General features: G+C 36.0%; 2 protein-coding genes across 2 annotated transcripts; both read right to left on the bottom strand.

Moving 5' to 3' along the window:
* Positions 1–715: 715 nt before the first annotated feature.
* On the bottom strand, positions 716–1,108 carry LOC110739494. The gene has a single exon (XM_021919938.1). It carries the CDS (start codon positions 1,106–1,108, stop codon positions 716–718), a length of 393 nt encoding a protein of 130 aa, XP_021775630.1.
* An 8,452-nt stretch (positions 1,109–9,560) lies between these two features.
* Positions 9,561–10,210, bottom strand: LOC110739493. Its single transcript, XM_021919937.1, has 2 exons — positions 9,903–10,210; positions 9,561–9,813 (listed from the first exon to the last, which is right to left on the bottom strand). The coding sequence occupies exons 1-2, from the start codon at positions 10,208–10,210 to the stop codon at positions 9,561–9,563; spliced, it is 561 nt and encodes a 186-aa protein (XP_021775629.1).
* Positions 10,211–17,492: the final 7,282 nt, after the last annotated feature.

The raw sequence follows: 17,492 nt of genomic DNA, 5'->3' as shown, positions 1-17,492 counted from the left end.
TGTGGTGGCCGGCCGGTGTATAGTGGTGTGTGTGGGTGGTGATTAAAAAACATTAAAATTAAAATAAAGGGGAAGGGGAAAATTAAAGGGAAAAGAGAATAAGAGGAGAGAGAGAGTTTACCTTTGGGTGCACTCCACCTTAGGCATATGCTGGTTATTTATACCCTCTCTCAATAACCCTCTTATTTAAAATTCCTTTACTACCCTTAATGATGCCTTTCCTAGTCAAACTAGTATTTTGACTTTCTTTAAAAACTCATTTACTTTAAAATTTCCTTTTATAAAATAATATGCCCCAATATTTCCAAATCATGAAATAAAATATTTTAAAGATTATGAAATAATAAAAAATAAACTTTTAATTAAAATAATTCTTTTTAAATTAATGAAAAACCATAAATAATTCATTTTAAATTATAATTACTTAAAGAAATACTTATTTAAATTAAAATACGTATAAAAATACGGGGTATTACAGTCTACCCTCCTTAAAAGAAGTTTTGTCAAAAAAATTCAAACTTTTTCCGCACTTTGTATAATATTGTTGTACTCTTTTGTCATACTTTTGCCTTTACTCTCTCTTTGAAATTAAAATTACTCAAAATAACCGTTAAAAATGTGCAAAAAGCACAAAAATAATCGAAAACATAGGGAAAAATGCGAAATTCTACCGCATTCTACCCCCCTTAAAGAAAACGAGTTACGTCCCCGTAACTCACCATACCTTAAACAACTCAGGATATTTCTTTTTCATCTCATCCTCAGCTTCCCAAGTTGCTTCCTCATACTCTTGGTTAGACCATAGAACTTTAACAATCTTAACTTCCTTATTGCGTGTACTACGCACTTTACTGTCAAGGATCTTGACAGGTCTTTCTTCATAAGTTAAGCTTTGATTTAACTCAATGGTTTCAGGTTGTAGCACATGTGACTTATCAGGGATATACCTTCTTAACTGAGATACATGGAATACATCATGCACTTTATTTAGCTCCATAGGTAAGGCCAACCTATAAGCCACTTTGCCTATCCTTTGCAATACTTCATATGGACCAATATACTTTGGGCTAAGATTTCCTTTCTTTCCAAATCTCATTACACCTTTCATTGGTGACACCTTTAATAATACTTTGTCACCGACCTCAAATTCTTCCTCTCTACGCTTCAAGTCCGCATAACTCTTTTAGCGATCTTGTGCCGCTTGAATCTCCCTCACCTTTTTAACTGTATTCTCGATCATTTGAGGCCCTAAAATCATTATTTCACTTATGTCGTTCCAATAGATCAGACTGCGACACTTCCTTCCATATAATGCCTCAAATGGAGCCATGCCAATGCTTGCATGGTAGATATTATTATAGGAAAATTCAATTAAGTCCAAACTATCTTCCCATCCCCCTTGGAAATCTGTAACATAAGCCCTCAGCATGTCTTCCAAGGTTTGAATGGTTCTCTCAGTTTGCCCATCTGTGGCAGGGTCAAATGTTGTACTCATCTTAAGTGTTGTACCAAAGTTTTCCTGCACACTCTTCCAAAACCTTGAAAGAAACCTAGAATCTCTGTCAGAAATAATATCTTTTGGAACTCCATGTAATCTCATCACATTTTTTATGTAAGCTTTTGCAAGTTGCTCCATCTTCCAGGTCTCCTTCATTGGTATAAACACTGCAGATTTTGTAAGTCTATCCACTACTACCGAAATGGTGTCATTTCCACTCTTTGACTTTGCGAGGCAAGTCACAAAGTCCATTGAAATACAATCTCATTTCCCTCTAGGAATTTCCAATGATTGCATAGTTCCTTGCGGTCTTTTGTGTTCTATCTTCACTTTTTGACAAGTTAGACACTTTGACACAAATTCCGCAACCTCATTCTTCATTCTGGGCCACCAATATATCTTTTTCAAATCTTTATATAGCTTGTCCCCTCCTGGGTGTACTGAGTATGGTGTATTGTGACCCTCTTCCATCAACTTTGTGTTTACCTCCTCACATTTCTGTGGTACACACCAACGACCCTATTACCTTAAACTCCCATCTTCATGAATTTTGAAATCCATGGCTTTTCCTTGCTTTATTTTCTCACGAATCCTATCCAACTTTACATCTCCTACTTGGTTTTTCCTTATCTCATTAGATATTGTTGGTTGAATACTTAGATTCGCAAGTATGCCTGCTGGCACTCCCCATTCTACCACTTTTAGATTCATTCTCCTCATTTCTCTACATAACTCATCAGCCACTATCAAAGTATTCAGTCCATGACTAGTTTTATGACTTAGAGCATCTGTGACTACATTTGCTTTCCCCTCATGATATTGTATGTCTAAGTCATAATCCGTAATATACTCTAACCATCTTCTTTGGCGTGATTTTAAATCCCTTTGAGTGAAAATGTATTTCAAACTCTTATGGTCTGTGTAAATCCTACATTTCACTCCATACAAGTAGTGCATCCAAATCTTTAGCGCAAAAATGATTGCAGCTAGTTCTAAGTCATGAGTAGAGTTATTTACTTCATGAGTCTTTAATTTTCTCGATGCATACGCAATCACCTTCCCATTTTGCATGAGTACACATCCTAGATCATTCTTAGATGCGTCACTATATACACCATAAATTCCACTATCGTCTGGTAGTGTAAGCATTGGCGCTGTGATTAGCTCATGTTTCAAGAGTTGGAATGCTTCCTCACACTTATCATCCCATTCAAACTTCTTGTCTTTCTTCACTAAAGAGGTCATAGGTTTAGCAATCTTCGATAAATCTTTCACATAACGCCTATAATACCCTGCTAAACCTATGAAACTCCTAACGTCAAACACTGTTTTTAGCGTAGGCCAACCTTTTACTGCCTAAATCTTTGATGGATCTACTTCTATTCCATCTTTGGACACAAAATGACCTAGAAATGCTACTTTTTCCAACCAAAACTCACACCTAGAGAACTTTGCGTAAAGCTTGTTTTCCCTTAGTGTTTGCAGAATTTCCCTCAAGTGTTCTACATGTTCTTCTTTACTCTTCGAATACACCATTATATCATCTATGAACACTACCACAAACTTGTCCACAAATGGATGAAACACCCCATTCATCAAGTCCATAAAGATTGCTGGAGCATTCGTCCATCCAAATGGCATTACTATGAACTCATAATGTCCATACCTTGTTCTAAATTCAGTCTTGGGAATATCTTCATCTGCAATTCTAAGTTGATGGTAACCAGACCTTAAATCAATCTTAGAAAACACAGTTGTGCCTCTCAACTGGTTAAATAGGTTATCAATCCTTGGTAATGGGTACTTGTTCTTTATGGTGACCTTATTTAACTCCCTATAGTCAATACACAACCTCATACTTCCATCTTTCTTCTTTACAAATAACACTGGCGCTCCCCAAGTGATGCACTTGGTCTTATGTATCCCTTTTCTAATAAATCCTACAATTGCTCCTTTAAATCACTCATCTCTGCAGGTGTCATTTGATATGGTGCCTTGGAAATTGGTGTTGTTCCTGGAACTAGAATTATCGTGAAATCAATTGCCCTTTTGGGTGGCATTCCAGGAATCTCTTCTGGAAACACATCTAGAAATTTATTTGCTACTTCTATATCTTCAAGCTTAATTGCCTCTTCATGTTCCATATTCCTGACACTACAAAAATATACTGGATGCCCCTTCTTAATATACTTTGCAAACTTTAACACAGATATGATCCTTGGGCACTTGGTTTCACCATGCATCCAATATGTCAGCAACTCATTATCAGCTGTAATCATTTTTACTTTCTGTGATCGACAACTAATCTCTGCGCTATACATGCTCAACTAATCCATTCCCAAAATGACATCAAAGTCACTCGATCCAAACTCGATGAGATCTGATACAAACACTTTTCCTTCGATTTCTAAAGGTACATCTTTAAAGGTCTTGTTACACTTTACTACACCACCCGTAGGAATAACTATAGGCAAATCTACTTCATCTACGGTTTTCAAACAGTTTGATAACTTTGAAACAATGGCCTTTGAAATGAAAGAAAAAGTTGCACCAGAATCAAACAAGACTTTAACAGGAATAGAGTTAATAGAAAAACTACCAGTGATGACATCTTTCGTGGAATCAGATTCGTGCCTACTCATCACATTCAATTTCCCTGGAGCTCCACTCTTCACCTGATTTCCCCCATTATTATTGTTGTTTCCCTTCGCTCCATTCTGCTGCACCCCCTTGTTTCCTGAATAGTTGTTGCTTCCCTAAAAGTTTTTCTTATCCCCTCCTTGATTATTGCCTTGTTTGCTTCGATTGGGATCCTTGGAGAAGCATTCATATTCCCTGTGTCCTAACTTGTTGCAAGCACGACAAGTAACCAAATTTCCATCACAATCCTTACCAGGGTGGTTATTCTTGCACCTTCTGCAAAATTAGCGCCTTTCATCCTTATTATTTCCTTGGGTAAAGTTCTTAGCTCCACTATTAAAGTTTCGACCACCTTGGCGATTGTTACCTTGGAAGTTATTGTTGTTGCTAAAGTTGTTGTTGTTATGGTGGTACTTTTTCTTTTTAAAGTTGTTCTGGTTACCTTGTGGGTTCCCAGAATTCTGTCCCACCTCTTTTCTCTTTTCCTTCCTTTTTATCTTAGCTATCTCTTTCCTTTTCTTTAATTCTAAGGCATACAGGTGTGCAGCTCTCCCATACACTTCATCCAAGGTTTCAAATACTTGCCCACATAGCTTTAACTGCAAATCAGTAGTTAGTCCACTCTCAAACTTCTTAGCCTTAGACTTTTCTGTAGAAATAGACTCCTTAGCAAATCGTGACAGCTCAATAAACTTTGTGTAGTATTCAGTGACTGACATATTCCCCATTGCAAGATTAGAAAATTCCTCAGCTTTTTGTTTTTGTAAGAAGCTAAGGTAAAACTTGTCCCTAACCTTCTCCTGAAACGTAGTCCAGTCAAATCCAGGTAATGCCATAATGGTAGCTTCATTTTGCTACCACCAAAGGTCAGCTTCACCCCTAAGGTAATAGGTAGCACAACCTACTTTCGAGTTCTTTAGACACCCTACTGCCCCGAACAGTTTCTCAAACTCCCACAACAAGTTTTCCAGTACAGTTGAATCAGGCTCTCCTTGATTAGGTTGGTGGTTTGCTCTGCGCCACCTTCTTAAATAGCTCTCCTTGAGCATCTACATTATTGGTTTAGTTCCTAGCTAATTGTTGGGCAACAGCTGCCAACTACCTCACAACTTCACTTAGTTCTCCTCCATCATTGTTGTTACCACTCCCTCCTGCCATCTTTCTTTGCCTGAATTAAAACAAAAGGGTCTTTATTAAAAACGGTCTCGGCTAGCTCTCAAGTTAGACACCTATCTAATTCACACTCTTGTCATACTCATTAAATTTTAAGCTAACAAATTGGGATTACAAAAGTTGAAATTCCCAAACTTTGCAGCTTTGTCAACCAAATATTGATTGCTAACCAACCACACATTTAATAAAGCATCACATTAATAAATAATAATAATTCCCATGGATTCCCAAATTTTAGAATTAAATCATTGGAATATTTTAGAGTAAGAAATGACTTCTTGAAGTAGTAATACGGAATGAATGATTTGGGAACGAAATGAATGATTTGTCAATAAAATGAATTAATTGACAAGGAAATAAATGGAAAATTTTATTGCTGAGTAAGAAAATGATTGGAATACTGAAATAAAATGAGTTTAAATAACTTATGCAACTACATAAGTTTACTGGCTCACTGTGGACATGCCACTTATTGCTTTACTGGAACTGAAATAATTAAAATGCGGAAATAAATCTAAGAATCCTAAAAGAAATGAAACTACAAAAATCTAGTCCTTTCGAACATGATCTTTCTTTACTTTAACGAGGTAAGAAAGCAAGTATATGTAATCAGGGTACCACTGTCCATAGAAATTTTTGTATTTAGAGTAGTTTGGGATGTCCCCTGGTAAATAAAAATCAGAGAATTTTACAGCAAGATATGGGGGTTTATCTGGAAGATAGTGAATAATCATAGCAGAAACACGATAAGGAAGATCATAGCGCTTGTCTCCTAAGACATCGCTCATGTGGGAACAATAAAATTGAATTTTGTTGGCATAGTCAAACGGGTGTTCAAAGTCTTTCTTAACTAGAGTACCAATTTGGGAAAGTTTGTTAGGAAGAATTGGCATCCTGTAAAGGAAAAGGTTTAGAAAAGAATTCCCTTCCAAAAGAAAATAAAAACAATACAGTTCTTGCATGAATTAGGTTCAATGTTCAATCAAACAATTTCACTTATTCTAATCATATAATCACGTGCTTTCATTTAATCAATCCACATGATCAAACATCACAACCTAAAATATTAATGCATACAGGAACATGATTATTTCCAACTTATATGCCCAAATTCTTTCCTACGCAAGCTCACCAACATGCTTTTAAAAGCTTTTAACACATAATACTTCCCTCAATCCTTACTTTCCTGCAAAATGAACAAACTAAAAATATTTTTGTCTCTTTTTTTTTTTAAATTACTTTTCAAAAATAAGCCCGAAAAGAACCAAAACATTAGGCCAAATAAAAAAAAAAAAATCGGACACCAAAAATAAAAAATAAAAAATAAAAATTCGGATGTCCCTTTTAATAAAAAGAAATTCGGATTTTTCAAAATAAAAAAAAATTCGAACCTTTTTAAAAAATAATAAATAAATTTTTTCCAATTTCCAAAAATTAAAATAAGTGAAAATAACTCACTTTTAAAATACTTAATTAAATAAGCACTTGGCCAAGTTTAAAAACAAAACACTTTAAAACACATTTTTGGCTTTAGTGGTAATAAAAATCTCAACCAAAGCTCCCAAATAACACTTTGTAACACCCTAGAAGTTTCTTTCCTTTTTAAATACCTGTTTTTCCCTTTTAAAAATACGAAATAGGAAAATCTAAGACGTTACCGCCACCGTGAAAACGGCTAAGGCAAATATAAAAGACTCACACAGCGGAAGACTATCTTTAAAACCATTTAAAACAAGTCAAGTTTAAAAAAGTCAAACCAAAAGAAAGTAAAGTCAAACTAAGTCAACCTACAACTTGGAACCATTGTAGGCCCTCAAAACCAAACAATATTAAAAACCCTTACATTAGTCTCATGAGCACAATAAAATAAATAATATTCAAAGCAAATAAACACACCATATTCCTATGGAAACTAAGCATGATTCGCTCTTCACTTATGCCCATCATGAATATGCTTCTTCACCTAAAAAGCTTCTCTCTACTTGTCCCCACTACTCGCCATTAGAAATGGGTCGTCGTAGGGCCAGGGTAAAGACAAGGCCAAACAAACACACAAACACACAATCAGCAATGCTGAGTACATAAGCGTAATAAAAACACACTAACATGCTTTCATCCTATCATCACACAACTTACCTTGTTGCACCTGTTTACAAGCATAAAATACATTCAACACACAACTATACAACTACCAATGTCCATTTAATTTGATTACGTATCGAACGGGTTTCCCACTAGCCTGCCCCAATAAAGGGGTACTAACCCGGGAGCTAATCGTGCCAGTATAAAAGAAACCACTAGTAAGTGGCGGAATTCCTACGCATAATAAAAAGGAATATACAGCGTCCTGTACTCCCAGTAGAAGTTATGGTCAAATATAAAGTCACATAACTCCCCTCATATGTTCATACTCAAGGTATATACGTTCCAAGAGTTTTTGTGCTAATCTATTTCACTTTACGTTGTTTACATATTTTTAGACTCGGTGATGACTCTCAAACCATAATACAATCAATCATTATAACTCATTCAAGCAACCAAACATACCAACACTACACGAAAAACCTAATTTGGCACCGGTTCAAACCCCCCTTAAGGCACCGGTTTTGAACCGTTGGGGATTTGAGGGATGCCAAATCCTCAAAAATTTGAAACCGATTCAAAACCGGAGCCAACTAAAGCCATTTGGCACCGGTTAACCGGTGCCAACTACCTTGAATTTAATAAAAAAACAAACTGGCGCCACTAAGTTGGCACCGGTTAACCGGTGCCAAATAAAGCCATTTAGCACCGGTTAACCGGTGCCAACTTTAATGGCGCCAGTTTTTTTTTTTTTTAATAAATTCAATGTAGTTGGCACCGGTTTTAAGCATGAACCGGTGCCTTTGACTTGTTTTTTTTTTTTTTTTTTTTTTTTTTTTTTTTTCTGGAAATAATATATATTAATATTAATACTAATAAATATAATAATAATGAGATCATGCACATAATACCGATAATTAGTAATAATAATAATTGAAAATAATAATAAGGACATAAATATTGATAACCATCCCAAAATATGATATTAATTATAAAAATGTGGCATAACTACAAACAAACAAAATTAATTAGTAATAATGTAGTACACTAAGCTAGTTGGAACAGAAATAAATGATATTTACAAATTAAATGTGATGTAGGCCGCCAACATGTCTCGAATTACATTGAGTTCCTCCCTCGTGAACGGATTTCCCGTTTGTCCCTTGCAAAACTTGGAATACATACACAAAACGTAAGTTAGTAGGAGTGAACTCATAAATAGTCATAACATGTCTTAATCAGTTATTTATAGGTGGCCAATACTTGAAATTACAAGAAAATAGCAATTAAGGGGTTTTAGAACGCAATTTCAACAAAAATGGCCCGAGTAAGGTCAATTTCACTACTAGGATGCCTATTTCCTACATTTCTTGTCAAGTGAACTCATAAATAGTCATAACATGTCTTAATCACTTATTTATAGGTGGCCAAGGCTTGAAATTACAAGAAAATAGAAATTAAGGGGTTTTAGAACGCTTTTTCAACCAAAATGGCCCGAGTAAGGCCATTTTCACTACTAGGATGCCTATTTCCTACATTTCTTGTCAAGTGTACTCATAAATAGTCATAACATGTCTTAATTACTTAGTTATAGGTGGCCAAGGCTTGAAATTACAAGAAAATAGCGATTAAGGGGTTTTAGAACGCTTTTTCAACCAAAATGGCATACCTCTTCAAGCTGTTGTGTGTCTATACAATGACTCACTATGTCAAACATGAATCTCATCACGTATAGGCCACAATCAACTCCGTTATCTTGTTGTGCGCACTAGCATGAGGAACAAAGTACATGAATCAAACATACATAGCAAATTAGCAACATCTTACGCATTGTATATTACGAAAATCACAGTATCATGTGTCATTACAATCGGTGATTTCCATGTAGGACCTCGAGGAGCTCAAGAATTTATCTTCTTCATAACACTACATAGAAAAATAAGTTCAAATTTGATTAGTATAATTAATATATATGAGTTAGGTTATGATAATCAATAACAAGAATTGAAGCGATGTATATTTACTTTTGCAGTATGGACTTCACGAGGCGCTTTCTTGGTTGAGGTTACCGAGCAGAATCAAAGAAGAAGATTGTGTTATTGGAAACACAAATCACCAGTAGGGTCCAATGATAATTACGTACATACATTCACACGAGACAAACAAATCAATTATTAGGCAAGTGCAGCATATAAACTGGGAAAACAAATGAATTTAACAAGCATAATCTGATGTACTCCTCATAATATGGGGCAAATATAAACATGTCTCCCGCACGCACTGATTCCTTGATACCCCGTTCAACATAGTACAACACGTCAGCGTGGTTGCCTAAGATTCTAGCAGTGGAGATCTGCTCAGGGCATAACCACCCAATTTGACATGGAGAACCAAGCTCCCATAAGTGCTCCTGGAGTGCTCTACATGCATGATAATAGAATGTTAATCGAAAACCAACCGACAATCACCACGAAACTGAATAACATAAATTGAGTACTAGTTGAGTTACCTGATGCATATTTGAATGAGGGAAATGTTAAGCATTGCACCACTTAGAAATTCCTTCACATCTTCTTTGAATAGCCATGCCATTGCATCATCATCGTAATGGAACATTTCCTTAGGTAGTGGAACTTGAATAGGGCTGTCACTAGGCAACACGCAAACACGGTTGTGCAGATAAGTTAACTCCTTAGAGAGCGATTGAAGCACCGTGTCTTCAACTAGTGGAGTAGCTTGCATAGCTGAACCTCGTGAAGAGCTCTTGTTCGACGCTTTTCCACTCACAGAGCCATGTTCACTCCTCTTCTTTGGCATCGGTTGATCAATGCTTTTTGGCCCCTCCACCCTCTTCTTTGGAGTTTGGCTTTTCCTCGATGGCTAATAAGACAAATCACACAAATGGTTAGAAAAGAATTTCATCCAACTCTTGGAATGAAAATCGGGTATAGGGTAAAGTGTGAACATTAAATCTTAATTACCTGGTTCGTCAACCATATCCAAGCACATGGCCATTGCAAAAAACTACCTTTTGCCGCCCAAAGTGTATTTAACTCATCCTCCTCTACGGGCACAGGTATTAGGATGTCCTCGAACCCGACAACCACAGAATGGATCCCGACCGAATAATGCTCAGGTCGAAGCGGTCGCAAATGGACCGTACCTTGTTCGGCCGGTTGTGTACTACCATATGCAACGACATTCAAAGCTCCACTAAGTGATTCGCCCGGGTGAAGAATTTCACAACGGGTCTCTTCCTGCACCAATTTGGAATATCACTTGTAAGAAACAAGTAGAACAAAAAAAAGGGAACAACAATGGTATTATTTTAGACTAATTTTGCATTGATACTTTAGACTAAAAAGTAGCGTGTTAATTATTTCAAGTGGTATTATGGAATAAGAAAGCTTAGTCAAGTAAATAGGTGATAGTATGGTACGGGGCCATTAAGGGAGTATATACTTTGCCATTTTATGGACTTTTGTATCTAAGACGCATGCTATTGTCATGCTATCTTCCTGGGAAAGCTATGGAACCTTAAAGAGATAATTGAATGCCCTCTTCTCAATATTTGGAGAAGGATTAAAAACTTTCCTACATGCTAAAACTAATCTTAAACCTTTTCCGATTACATAGTCTTTCAAAACTAAATAGAAAATCCTTGAAGACACAACAAAAGCAGAACAACCATCAGCACAGCTGCACAGCTGCTGCATGTTGCTTCACAGTGGTGCACTCTGCTGTGCACTGGTGCTTCCTGCACTGGTGCTACTTGCACTGGTGCTGTTTCAATGGAGGGATGCATATGGAGTACTACTTCAATGGAGGATGAGAAAGCTTGCAGCCCTTAAATGGAACCTTCAATGAAAGCTTCAATGGAGGGAGGGTTTGGGAAGATGGAATGCGCGCGTTTGGAGATGAAAGCAGAAACAATTGAAAGAATTGAATTGAATGAAAATGAAGAAGAAAATAATAACGTTGCAAACCGGATTTTTTTTTTTTTTAATTTAGCACCGGTTCAAACCGGTGCTAAATTCTAAGGTTTCCACCGATTTAAGTGGAACCGGTGCCAACTCCTATGATTTCTAATTTTTTTTTTTTTTTTTTTTGGAGTTGGCACCGGTTTATACCGGTGCCAATTAAAGATGTTGGCACCGGTTTAGCTGTGAACCGGTGCCAACTAGGAAATTTCAATTCCCGCCCATATATGTTGGCACCGGTTTTCCAAGAATCAGTGCCATAGGGGGGATGCCTATTTCAAAAATTCTACTAGTGCAATTTAATTCTTGAATAATTAGTGACCACATAAATTTAAATGTTGAATCCTTTTTAAAACTATCTTGGTGTTAAATAACACCTTAAGTGCATAAAGCACCACAAATCCTATCTCTCGGTGTTAGAAACACCTTAAGTGCACTTAGGTACCAAAATATAATTTAATCCTCGTGTACATAGACACTTAAATAGCTCCTTCCTCATGCTTATATAGCATTAATATGAACCATAATAAAATTTCCTTTTCATATTCCAAACTAAATTAAACATTTAGTTTAATTAAACATGTTCTCTATCATACCAATAATAAAAGTGTGGTTCATAATCAACATGCCAACATAATTAATTCCAATAACTAATGCATCATAAGTAATTCATACATCACAAATCATTCACCAACATCAATCCAATAAACAAATTCCAACCAACACCTATCATGATACTACTTGGAATTAATTAAACAAAGTCTAGCATGCTTCTACACATTCAAACAATTACTAAGTACGCAAACGTACGTTGAATATGATCTCAAAATCGCCACGACTAAATAAAATCACTCACTTGGAAGTCTCCTACAAACCAAAATTACAAAGAAGTATTAATACCTCTTCCACACAAATTTCCAGCTATATATACTCTCTTTAAATCACTCATAAACCCTCTAAAACAAGATGAATTTTAATATAAAACCCTTACTTTTATTCCCAATTAATGGGTAATTAAAAATCCTTTCAAGAAACATAATTATAGCTTATATATAAAAATTCCAGCATTATTAAAACTTGTAAACTCGCTGTAATTTAATTTAAAACATTAATTTCAATAGTTTTAATCAACCACAATCAAATTCCATCAATAAACATTAATTTAGAAATCTAGGGTTTTCAATTTTGGGGATTTTTAATTCAAAACCAAATCTGAAAATTTATATAAAAAATACTTATCATCAAACATCCTAAAATCATCACAAAACCCAAATACAATAATTAGATTAAGGGTGGATTTAAATAAAAATTTAAAAAAGAAAAATAATTTTTTTTTTGAATTGTGCGCACGAACCACCATGGCTGGGCGGCTGTCGCGCTCCCGCCTGGTGGCCGCCGCTGCTGGCGTGCACAGGTGGTGGTGGCCGCCGGCCGGTGGTGGCGTGTGATGGTGGCTAGCCGGTGTGTGGTGGTGTGTGTGGGTGGTGATTAAAAAACTTAAAATTAAAATAAAAGGGAAGGGGAAAAAATAAAGGGAAAAAAGAATAAGAGGAGAGAGAGAGTTTACCTTTGGGTGCACTCCACCTTAGGCACATGCTGGGTATTTATACCCGCTCTCAATAACCCTCCTACTTAAAACTCCTTTACTACCCTTAATGATCCCTTTCCTAATCAAACTAGTATGTTTGACTTTCTTTAAAAACTCATTGACTTTAAAATTTCCTTATATAAAATAATATGCCCCAATATTTCCAAATCATGAAATAAAATATTTTCAAGATTATTAAATAATTAAAAATAAACTTTTAATTAAAATAATTCTTTTTAAATTAATGAAAACCATAAATAATTCATTTCGAATTATTTAAATACTTTAAGAAATACTTTTTTAAATTAAAATACGTATAAAATACGGGGTATTACACACAGGCAAGCAGACCAAGGAACTCAATTCTCATTTGTGAAATAAGCAAACAATTCTTTGATCTTTTGTCAAATGAGCAAATAATTGAATGCTCATTTGTCAAATGAGCAAATAACTCAATGCTCATTTGTGAAATAAGCATACAATTCTTTGCTCATTTGTCAAATGAACAAATAATTCAATGCTCATTTGTCAAATATTTGCTCATTTTGATTATATTTGCTCATTTTAATTATTTTTCTCCTATATTTGGAAAAGAAAAATGCATTGTTGTGCATATTGTGTATACTGAGTGCTTATAGATCCTTACTTGTGAATCTCATTAATATTTGCTCATTTTAATTCTAGTTTGCTCAATAACAAGTTCTGAAAACAATGAGAAATGTTCTATTATACATATTTAGGTTTTCTCATTTTAAGTTATTTGCTCATTTTAAATTTGATTGAAAATAAGAACATAATAACAACATTCAATTGAAAATAAGAACCTACTAACAACATAATAAGAGCATTCAATTGGAAATTTCAGAACATTTTTTTAATTTCTAATCATAAGTTTAATCTTACATCATTACAATCACTATCAAGTTTAATCTGATATTATTAAAATCTCTATCAAATTAGACAAACCTAAATAATTGATTCAATTCAATCAAATAATTGATGCAATTAAACATTATTAATGCAATTCGAAAATTAACATGTAATTCAATAATTGATGCAATTCCAAAATTTTCAGAGATGTAAAATAAAAATATTTTGAACATTAAGATTAACATGCAACTCAAAATTAAAAGTACGAACAAACCTCAATGATTGATGAAATTGTCAATCGTTGAAATCGTTTACTGTTTAACAAGAATAGGAGAGAGAAATTATCGACCAATGATAATTTGAGGTGCAGAAAGAACAACAAAATCAATGAATCGCCATTGATAAGTTTCGAACACTGATTTGCATACAGAATAGAGGAGAGAGATAACGCAGAGGTTGAAGCTATGAATTTGTTAGTTAGGTAGGCTTTGAGTTATAATTTCAGCTGTTGGATTTCATCTAATCTAGCGGCTGAGATTTGTCCTCACATAAGGTGTGGGTTCTCACATAAAGGGTGGTTCTCACCGGATCCCGACCCTATATGTATATTAAGAATTCATGGTTTGTGATAAAAGGGTATTTGTACAGTAATATCTTTTGACAAAATTTCCTTCTATGTCCCCTTTTTTTTTTATGTTAGTAAAGTGTGGGGCCTATTGGTAATTGTGTAAATTGTGATGATTTACGGATGACCCGCTTTGTATTTTTATATTTTTAAAATATTTTGAGAGTAGGCCACAATGCAAACATACACCTACACCTAACATTTAATTGTTAATTTACTCTGGCTTTTTTACAACACATGGTAGCATCTATATTAACAAAGTACCTACTAATGAATGAATCCATAATAGTTGAAAAACCTAAACCACATGAAATAAAATCATAAATAGATAAATATACAATAGTAATATTAGACGTATTACTATAAGATGATGAATGTACACAATCATATACGAAGTATAAAAAAAGGGGCATAAAAGAAGCTTTTCCGAAGTACTCTTAGTTACAACATGTGGGTGCATGCATATCCATTTATGTTGTAATACATATATATATATATATATATATATATATTATATTTAATATATATATATATTATTGTCTGATATTTTGTACTCGTATTTTACTATATTGCATAACTTAACTTTTTAAAGTCAAATTTGATCATATAATATTATAAACTCATAAACGAAGTAAATTGAGATAATATTGTAATTTTCTTAAAACTTTTTATTTTTCTTGTTGTGTGTGTTGGGTTTCGTAGAGTCCGACTCTACGCGGAAGAGAAACCCGCCCAAGATCCGCACGTACACTAATTAAAGCGACTAAGCATGCAATCACTAATTAAACAACAATTAAGAGAGGGAAGGAAAAGACATTCTTACCCTCAACGCGTGCTTCGCTCCTATAGAGCTCAGACTTCAAAGCCTTATCTCCGCAAGCGCGAGAGCCTCCGACGGATTACACCCTCGAGACCCGACCCAAACGGCCTCTACCCCGGAGGTAAGCCGTGGCTAGACCAAGATAAGACTAGAGTATTATGAATTTAAAGGTTTTCTCACCTAAAGGGAGATGCCTCATTGAGTTCAACTCAAGTGGTTTTTCCCGAACCCAAATCTTGGGTATTTATAGTGAAAGGAGACTTGATTCTCCTTTCTTCCATAAATGTGGGAGAATTGCATTTTCTCCAATCATAATGCAAACCAATCAACAAGCTCCATGTGGCAAAGGGAGGGACAAGGTTGTTGAGGACCACCACAGGGGGGGACCATTGCACCTTGCTCCCCAAGCATAAGCTACCAAGAATCGGTCCCCACCAAACCGTGAGCTTTCCGCTTGAGCATGGCTGGCTGGCAGCCTATGTTGGCTGCCAAGGCCGCCCAGCTACCGCCTAGCACCAAGGCTGGCCTTGCTGGCCAGCCACCCTACGCACACACGCAGCAAGCACGCTACGCATGCATTGCGGGATGCTGGCTGATGTTGCTTGTGCGATGTGAGTGCGAGGGCTATGTGATGCCCAATACGCATAGCACATAGGCCAAGCACGCAAAACACATTACGATGGCTGGTGCTGCTTGGCTAGCACGCACGTATGCACAGCATAAGCACGCATAATGATGCTAGCGAGGCCCAGCACTTGCGTGCTCCTGCTGGCCTTGTGATGCTACGGTAGGGCTGCTATGTGCGAGGCACTAGCATTCTAGCACGCCTAGCGACACTGATGCTACCCTTGCCACACCAGCTAGCTATCCAGCGCTGCTATCATGCGATACTAGCATGCATGCGCTGCTAGCAAGCTTGGTATGGTGCGTGGCCTAGGCTAGCCTAGCACTCGCATGGCTAGGCCAATGCAAGGCTACGGCTTAGCACATACTTGTTGCTTGTTGATTTTTCTCGTCTCATCGAATTCAACTCGCGACGCTCGGTTTCGACGGTCTAAGCTCGACATCCGACGTCTTTGTTCGTAATACTCTAATGACTCATCTAATCCTTCGTATTGATTCGTCGTCTTGGATCGGTTACTCGATTGGGTTTGACCCGAAGGGTTTAGTCGAGATTCAGCTGTAATATTAATTGCACATTAATATTACTGATCGGAAGCGGCCTCCACCTAGGCATTCTGATCACTTGACCTCACAAAAGAATTAGTTTTCTAATAATTCTGAACCCTCTATCGGAATAATACACTTGTTGGAAGGACACCATTCCTTTCAATCTCCCACTTGTCCTTCCGGACAAGTGTGCAATTAGTGTATAGCCCTTTTTCCTATGTCGCTTAATGTCTCTTCATGAACTATAAGGTAAGATTATTCGTCATCCTTATTACGTTCAGAAGTGTTTCTCGATTCCCGAGTCCGACTGTCAATAAGCAGATGATTTCCAAAATCCATCTGAGCACGACCATGCATTTTCACAGTCTCGCTCTTCGAGAGGCCTTGTAAACAACAAAGAAATATTTCCTATTGTCAATAGGGGGACATTCCCAGTCCTGTATAGTAAGCTTCTCTTACTAAGAGGATCTAGTCGCCTGAGTGTTGTCGTTATAATCCCCATTTACGGCAGACGTTTGACAACATCAAAACGACTAGTACTCAAACAAGAGAACTTACAATACTCATGGTCGAAGAAAAAGGTTCCGATAGCTATAATGAGAAATATACTTATGACGATTTTAAATCTCTTAAAGTATTCTCATAGGTCGATCTGGTATAGTTCCAAACCAATACCTGTGCAAATGATTTATGACAACCATGTCCTCGTAGCACAAGAAACGGTGCTATAAATCATACTACACACTAATCTTAAGTGGTCATTAATCGTCCATCATTTAAATGACCTTGATTAGGGATAATTTTTTATTTTAATATTCAATGTTCACTTAACAGGTGTTTCTTTATCCAAGACATGGTCTTGATACCCTGTTTTGAATATTCTTAGAAATCGAATGGACTCATTATTTAATTCTAAACCACAATTTAATAGTTTTTGGAATTTTATTAGTAAAATTTTATTCCACTATGAAACTTCCAAACGTTTCATCTTATGATAAATGGTTTTTCCCCAAATGTTTTAAAAGTAACACTCTTCACAAAACATT

Source organism: Chenopodium quinoa, unplaced genomic scaffold, assembly GCF_001683475.1.
Source record: "Chenopodium quinoa cultivar QQ74 unplaced genomic scaffold, ASM168347v1, whole genome shotgun sequence".
Taxonomy (NCBI): Eukaryota; Viridiplantae; Streptophyta; class Magnoliopsida; order Caryophyllales; family Amaranthaceae; genus Chenopodium; species Chenopodium quinoa.
The sequence above is the reverse complement of the archived record's forward strand: the minus strand, read 5'-3'. Positions and strand labels throughout refer to the sequence as shown.

Coding starts and splice junctions, on each gene's coding strand:
- LOC110739494 (XM_021919938.1), bottom strand. CDS start 1,108: ATGAAAGGTGTAATGAGATTTGGAAAGAAAGGAAATCTTAGCCCAAAG.
- LOC110739493 (XM_021919937.1), bottom strand. CDS start 10,210: ATGCCAAAGAAGAGGAGTGAACATGGCTCTGTGAGTGGAAAAGCGTCG. Junction 9,814..9,902: donor CTCATTCAAATATGCATCAG/GTAACTCAACTA, acceptor TCATGCATGTAG/AGCACTCCAGGAGCACTTAT.